The sequence below is a fragment of the Acanthopagrus latus genome, chromosome 6 (assembly GCF_904848185.1).
Source record: "Acanthopagrus latus isolate v.2019 chromosome 6, fAcaLat1.1, whole genome shotgun sequence".
Classification (NCBI taxonomy): domain Eukaryota; kingdom Metazoa; phylum Chordata; class Actinopteri; order Spariformes; family Sparidae; genus Acanthopagrus; species Acanthopagrus latus.
Genome location: NC_051044.1, coordinates 28,414,930 through 28,422,673, shown reverse-complemented (window position 1 = coordinate 28,422,673; position 7,744 = coordinate 28,414,930). Strand labels below are relative to the sequence as shown.

Genomic DNA, 7,744 nt, shown 5'->3' with positions numbered 1-7,744 from the left:
TAATGAAGCACTGACGTGTCTTTTAAAAGCCCTGTTGCTAATGAGAGGTTAAGTGTGACAACAGAGGTCACTGGTGACAATAAAGGGCATCATGCCAAACACTCAGACTCATCTTCTCACAGACTTAACCGATCACAATCATGTTTTCTTATGAAAACAGCTGCCTCTCAAAGTAAAGTGCCTCTTTACACATAAAAACACAATAGATTCTCAATCACTCTACACTATCCTAGCTTGTCGCACAGTGTAAAGGGTTGCTTATAAGACCGTTTAAAGCAGTTCTAGGTCATCTTTTCACCTTCAGTTTGGTTCATTTGGCTCAGAAAATGTGCTCTTGTTCTTGTCTTTGTAGTTCTAGCCTATAACAAATGAACCAAGAGGTTTAACAACAAAGTCATACGGGCTGCAAGGTAAATCATTGATCGGACAGTTCTGACAGTGTCATTGAGCATCTTAAGCACTGCATGGCCCCACTGAGCTATGATCAAATTTGTATATCTGACAGATTTATGACAGTTTTATAATACAATATACAGAGGTCTAGTTGCCGTGTTGTCACATAATTCCTCTCGTTTCAGTGAAGAAGCACTAACCATGGTCTCAGTTCAAGTACATTTGATGGCTTTCACATCATCATAATAACTGCAGTGTGTTTTCTGTATGCATAAACATTTACCGTCACAAGCAACACCAGCATCTTTGGGATGTCCACAGTCAGGGAACCCTGATTCCTGATGTGCACGGTCTGTTATCGGGCATGTCCCAGACAATGAAGGTTGTTGACCCAGACTGGTTCAATGCCCTAAATGTGACATTTTATGTTACCAACTGAGCCCTGCCACAGCCCAGCTGTTGACAAACCACCTGGGCATCATTCAGTCACCAACTGTTGTCACACACTGTCCCCCACTGGCCGTTGCAGAAGATCTTCACGCTGCCAGTGCAGCTACTGTTAGAGGACTTCCATTCTCAGATGGTGATGGCAGGGTGTCTGCACAGAGCCCAAAGGATACAAAACGACAACATGTTCCCAAGCACAGCCCTGCTATTTGTATAAGAAAACCAGCTGTATACTGTATGATAGCTGTGGAATCTGCGCTAATGGAGATTGGTATTAACATGGTCCATTAATATCCTAAAGAGACTACTCCTGTTTGAACATCAGAGATTCCACATCATCCTGGCTGTCTCCAGTGCCAGCTGCACTCCATTGAAATGGGGCTGTCTGCCTCTTCTGGTATGCAACATGTGGCACATCAGCACGGTCAGATGTGGTGCTGAGAACACGAGTGGCTCTGAGGCCTTCACTTTAATCGAATGCCATTAAAGTCAATATTGAATAAATAAGTTAATACATACATACCTAAATAAAATATGCCCTGGAGATAAATGAGTATACACATTAAATAATTATCATGCCAATGAAAAAAACAACCACAAAGTAAATAAATGGGGCATTATACAATAAAGGTCCCTTTAAATAGATAAATGTGAGATTGTCAAATAAAATTTCATTTAAAAAATACATACACATATACTGAACTATACTGACTGTTTTATGTATTAATTCACATATTCATTGCCCCATTTATCTGTTTATTTCAGGATTTATTTGATTGGCATATTTAGTTATTCTGTATGCTTATTCATTGATTTAATGACTAAACTAGCATTTCATACCAGTCTGCCTATACACTGAGTATGCTTGTATACTCACAATGATACAACAATGCAAATTTGGATGAAGACACTCATAACACACAATATATGGCTTTATGTTACAATGCTGTATGGTAAATGTCATAGAAATGCATAAATTGATTTGGGAGAAACTGGATTGTGTTTTGTTTTCGGGACCAGCAGTAGGTGGCGGTAATGTGTCGACATTTGGCGGGCAGCCGCTTCAGAGCAGCTCAGAAGAAGATGCCAAACAAACATGTCAGGAAGGGAAGTGGAAGATAGCCGAGACACCGGCGGTTCAGCTAACAGTGGTGATAATGCGGAGAATACTCCACCGACATCGCCTGGAGATGAAAGCTCGGACAGTCCTGCACCTCAGTATGCTCAGGACCTCAAAAGCGTCCTGGTCACCAGCGTTTTAAACCTGGAAGAGCTCGACGTAGACCTCTACAGGTAGCTGGCTGACGTGTGGCGCATTGCCTCAACTTATATCACAGTAAAACGATGAGGGGTGTATAGGGAAGATACTTCGGTACTTTTAATGAAGCCGAATTTTGAATGGAGGACTGTTGGTCTTAGCTTGACATTTTACATAGCGGTATTGCAGTTTTTTTTTTGTTTTTTTTTTACCTAAGTAAAGGGTCTGAATATTTCCTCTTAAACCACTGCTGCTTAGCCAACATGCTGGTTGTTTCATTCAAAAACAAAACAGTCAGTCTGTCCAATTACTTTCACTCACCCTGGGAGTTAATGAAGCTTAAACGGTTTAGTTTTTGCACATTTATACTTGAGGGTCAAATAATAATAGAAAACAGCAGTCAGTATAATGTCTGATTATTATCCAACACCGCCATTAAGGGTTCAAAGGTTCAAAGATTAAACTAGAGCCTTAAAAAAAAAAGACATCTCCCAGGCAGGATCTATTGTATGGCTACTTTATTTGACTGCAATAAATGTAGGTGTGGGGTACACTTCTGTGACCTTATGAATAAATGTAAAAGACCACCCAAATACATAAATCACCATCTAGTGAGACCTAATTGCATATGCTTCAGGTGTTTTTCTTTTTTTTCCCCTGCAGAGGGACACACCACTGGGTGCCTCGCAGTCAGCGTCTGTTTGGGGGTCAAATAGTCGGTCAGGCCCTCGTAGCTGCTGCCAAATCTGTCAGCGATAACCTCTATGCCCACTCTCTCCACTGCTACTTTGTACGAGCAGGTAAGGTGGAGCACTGTTTTAAAAGGTGCTGGACCCACAAATTTCACTCATTTGATGCAAATGAACTACAATGTAAGAAACTACAGCAGACTAACTGTAGTTGCAGTTACGGTGAACCCTGTGCTTTGCCATGCTGCTTGTTTTATCAGCATTTGTGAGCATTAAGGCCTGCATAACATATACAGGACAGAAACCTTATCCTCCAATCAGAATCCCATTAGAATCCTTGGAAAGATCAGATACATTGGCCACAGCCAGCGGTAGTTACTGTTCCCTCATAGCTGTTTTCTTGGTGTTTTTGTAGGAGATCCAAAGGTTCCAGTGCTGTACCAGGTGGAACGCACGAGAGATGGCCGCAGTTTCACAGTACGCTCTGTGAAGGCCATCCAGCATGGACAGCCCATACTTATCTGCCAAGCGTCCTTCCAAATGTTGCAGGAGAGTCCCCTGCAGCACCAGTTCACTATGCCGGTGGTCCCCCCGCCTGAAGACCTCCTCACTGTAGAGGAGCTTATTCATCAGTATCTCAGGTAAGTCTACTACAATGAGTCAGTCAAGAGAAAAATAATTAAGCTCTGTTGGTAATTTGTTGCTGCTTTTCTTTGTCAAATCCGATAACGTAACTTTTGAACGTCAGGCAAGTAACAGTTGGCAGCTAATCAATGCCTTTTTTGCAGCTCCAAAACCATTTGGAGTAATATAGTATAATAGAATAATCAATAATGGCTAGGATGGCACCCAGTGGAGCACTTCCCTCCGCCAAGGCGCAAATGTTTCCTTTAATTCAATCAGGCCTGAGCCAGCATGTTACTCATGGATACCAGCCACCTACTTATGCCTTATTTTTTTCATCAAGGTCCATGCACTATTCCCTGAGAAACTGTAAAAACAACAACAAATGGAAGTGTGTAAAAGTGGAAAAATGTGAAATGAAAGAAATGGATCCCATGGATTAGGGAGGGACTCCATCGGAGTTTTGTGGAAATCCATTCAATGGTGACAAAACAACATGAACAAGGGACTTGAATAGATCCATGTGATTTCATGCCATGCAGTTAACTTGTTAGTTTTTGTAAAGAGGATTCAAGATATCAGTCTGACAGATCTCTGCCATCACCCCTATAAAATCTAGGCAAATTTGATTACACATTGCTCACAAAAATGAAAAATGCAGTCATTAGCTACTCACTCTCTTGCAAATGGAAACTTGTGTGAAGTTTCAAAGTCCACAAAAGACATATTAAGAAAGTCTGAAAACTGAAATTTATAGAAGGGTGCAGTAATCAAAAGACTGTATTTGTTGTATTCAGATGTACTGAGGAGCGTTCAAGTATACACACCAAGGAAAAACAGGGAAGCTCAGTTACGACACGTATTTTCCTCTTTTGTTTTACAGTAAACCAGACCTAGCAGAGAATGCAAGACAAGGCCTTAACAAACTGCTGGCTGATGAGGTGCCCATTGAGATAAAGCCTGTCAACCCGCCACTCTTTTATGGACGTGCTGCAACTGAGCCGAAGAAGCTGTTCTGGGTGCGAGCACGAGGATATATTGGTAAAATGCATGTAATAATAAATATGAATAGGCATTGATACTATACTCTGTAATTTTTTGGTTAATCGCAATTATAGCATTTTAGGCCCTTCTTGAGATTAAATGACTGTTAAAGTTCAAATATGATACAGCATATAACATGATGACATATATTCAAGAAATGGAAATAGAGCACATTTTAACATTAAATAGTTAATCATTTCAGTTCTACACAAATATAGAAAACGCATGCAAATATGAGGACACCTGAATATGTAAATGTAAGCAAAATATAACATGTACGAAAACAATCTAAGCAGTGCTTGTGTATGTATTCTGTTTGTGTGTTTATGCAGGTGAAGGCAACATGAAGTTGCATTGCTGCGTTGCTGCTTACGTATCGGACTATGCATTCCTGGGCACAGCGTTGCTGCCTTACCCCAGATATAGGGCCAGATTTGCAGCCTCCCTGGACCACGCCATGTGGTTCCACAGCACTTTCCGCAGTGATGAGTGGATGCTGTATGAGTGTGAGAGTCCATGGGCAGGTCAATATGTTTTTCACTTCCCATCTGCTGTACTTGATTTGTTTTGTCTGCCACAGCATCACAAGCAGGACTTTTCCACTACAGGAACTGAAAGACACTCAACCCTCGGCTTCCTATAACCTGAACCTGCACTAACCCTTGAGGTCTGGGTTATAGGTTCTGCTTTGTTGCTGTCACAATGTTGTCATCTTTATGCTCTGTTTTGTGCTGACTTTTAAACATCAATACTGTTAAAATAATAAAAGTCCCCTATCTGTGCTAAGAGGTCAAGAGAATGAAGCATAAAGAGAGCTCATGAGACTGACACCAGATGAGATCCCACCCTGCTGTCCAGCTCTCCAGAGCTGCCGCTCCCGTGTATATGTTTTCTCTGCTCAATTCAAAAAGACAACTTTCCTTTCTGGGTTTTTATTGTCTTGATGAAATATAACAATGCAGGTTTTGGTGCTGCCCCATTACTGAAACAAATGTGTCACTACTGGAAATGTTATAATCAATCAAAAATGTGAACACTACCTGGAAGTTACTTGGAGATTAAAATAAAATTGAATTTACTCCTTATCTCCATAAATAGATTAATTCAGAATCATATGACTTCAGAATCTGGACGCAAGGGACAAGATTTTGGTATTGAAAGCCTTTGGCTTTTCCCTTTGAAAAAAACTGAACCTGTGACAGTGAACAACTGGTCCTTCTGTTCCTGTAGTAGAAAGGGCCTACAAGTAAGGGAGGTCACATATGGTCATACAGTATATTTCTATGTATTTAAACAGGGTTTTGGTTGTTTATTTATTTAGCAAAACATGCTTTGACAGTGGTTCACCCTTTTAACTAAAACTACACTTGCTAAACTAAAATAACCTCAAGAATGTTTATGTATTAAGTAATAGTACAGGATACTTGTGTGTTTTGTATGTCATATTCACTACTGAAATACTGGTGTAAAAGCAGATATTTGCTATTGTTAGATTGGTAAAAAAAAATAAATAGAATAGCTTACCCATGGCATCCTTTCCTGCATTCCTGGTTTGAGCCTAATGTGCAACTTTTGTTGTGTCCCATAGGTGGCAGCAGAGGATTGGTTCAAGGCCGACTGTGGAGAAGGGATGGGGTGCTGGCCGCCTCGTGTTCCCAGGAGGGGGTCCTGAGAGTGACGCCTGTCAGAGAGTCCAGCAAACTTTAAGCACATTCCCAAGATTTTTTTGGATTGTTTTATTAATGTGTAACTCTAATTATACACTTAATTTAATATAACATTATTAATATAATAACATATTGATGTAATGGTCATAATGGATGACTGCTTCTCATTTGTGAGCTGAGATGTCTTTAGAACTTTCTCTTTCCAAAAAGTTACAAGTTACCAAGTTGATTCCATTAGTTTTCATGTTTAGTCATGCTTGTCTGTCAAATTCTATGTCAGATTTTACTGCAAAGACTAGGCTTCACATCAATACACAATAAGACACAAAAAGCATGTGGTTTTAATAGGGTCAGAGGGTTCGTAATGAAACAAAATAGTGGAAAACTGCCCGCCACTGAGCTGTGTTGTGAAAAGGAAGAGAAACATTTTAAATGTGTGAAAGTTCCAGAAGTAGAAATTGAGATGGCATAACATTTGTATGCCTGTCACATATGCTGCTATCTGCAACAAGGTTATCTCAGTGGGAAGGAAAGATAAGCCTTTTTAAAGAGAAAAAAAGGGTGTGAATGAGTTGCAGAGCAGGACAATGAATGAAAGGAACGCCCTGATCCACCAGTGGACGGAGAAGTTACATTATTGTGGGGTAGGACTTTAAAGTACATGTACAACCTGATCCATGAATGGAAAATGAAATAATTGCAATCATTGAAGAGCGGGACAGCCTGGAAAATGTACAGTGTGTTCTTCTAAAAGAGACCAAAAAGGCCCTCCTCATACATCATCTGTAATGAAGCTTTACTCTTTTACCGAACAGAGACGAACTTGAAGGATGTCTCATTCCGAACTCATCAAATGACGACGCTCTGGGATTCTAGGACAGGTCGGCCACCATCCAAAGCATCAGTTCTAGACAGAGTTGGGAGTGAGACTCAAATCTTTTTATTTACAAAAAGCACCATTAATTGCCACACAGTATAGTAAGCAGCAGGAAGAGGTTAAAGCTGCCTCTTAGAGTTTAGCATCCACCTTCAGATTATTTTAATTTGTCTGGAAGCTGAACACTTTCAGCCATCTAGAATCACCTAGGCAGGATGATGTTGCTATTGGGGATTTTTTATCCATCTGTCAGAGTTACAGTTTAAAAACTTTGTGAGGCAGCTTGATATTAGTATACTGTCTTTTCAGGACCCTGTGCATCCCATGATGCACAGGGTCAGAGGCCACTCTGTCAAAATCCCTTAAGTGGCTCGCGCCCTTCCTGCATCTTGGTCTGAAAAGTGAATCCAGCACTAGAGTACTTTGAATTGGCACTCATTCTAATGGCCGGCAGGGGGCTAGTCCACTGGTTTCAAAAGTGTTTGTAAGCTTATGAGAACGTGACCATGTTTGTACCTTGATCCATTACCTCAGTAAACAGTTTCTCAGTGATGTTGATGGTCTCAGTTTCTAGTTTCTAGTCTCCAATACAGCATGATGTTCATTTAGCAAATTATTGTCCCATTTAAAGTAAAATGGACACTAAAGCAGGATATGCTGTAGGACATGTCTCCCTTGTGATTGACATGTCACTATAAGATAAGACGTTCCTTTATTGATCCCCCTTGCCAGAAATTTGCAGGTA

The 7,744-nt window shown here is 40.5% G+C and overlaps 1 protein-coding gene across 1 annotated transcript; it reads left to right on the top strand.

The window, feature by feature from the left end:
- The first annotated feature begins 1,897 nt into the window (after positions 1 to 1,897).
- acot8 (acyl-CoA thioesterase 8) lies at positions 1,898 to 7,551 on the top strand. Its single transcript, XM_037100810.1, has 6 exons — positions 1,898 to 2,133; positions 2,762 to 2,898; positions 3,203 to 3,428; positions 4,295 to 4,452; positions 4,788 to 4,979; positions 6,044 to 7,551. Exons 1-6 carry the CDS (start codon positions 1,937 to 1,939, stop codon positions 6,160 to 6,162), a joined length of 1,029 nt encoding a protein of 342 aa, XP_036956705.1. The 5' UTR covers positions 1,898 to 1,936; the 3' UTR covers positions 6,163 to 7,551.
- Positions 7,552 to 7,744: the final 193 nt, after the last annotated feature.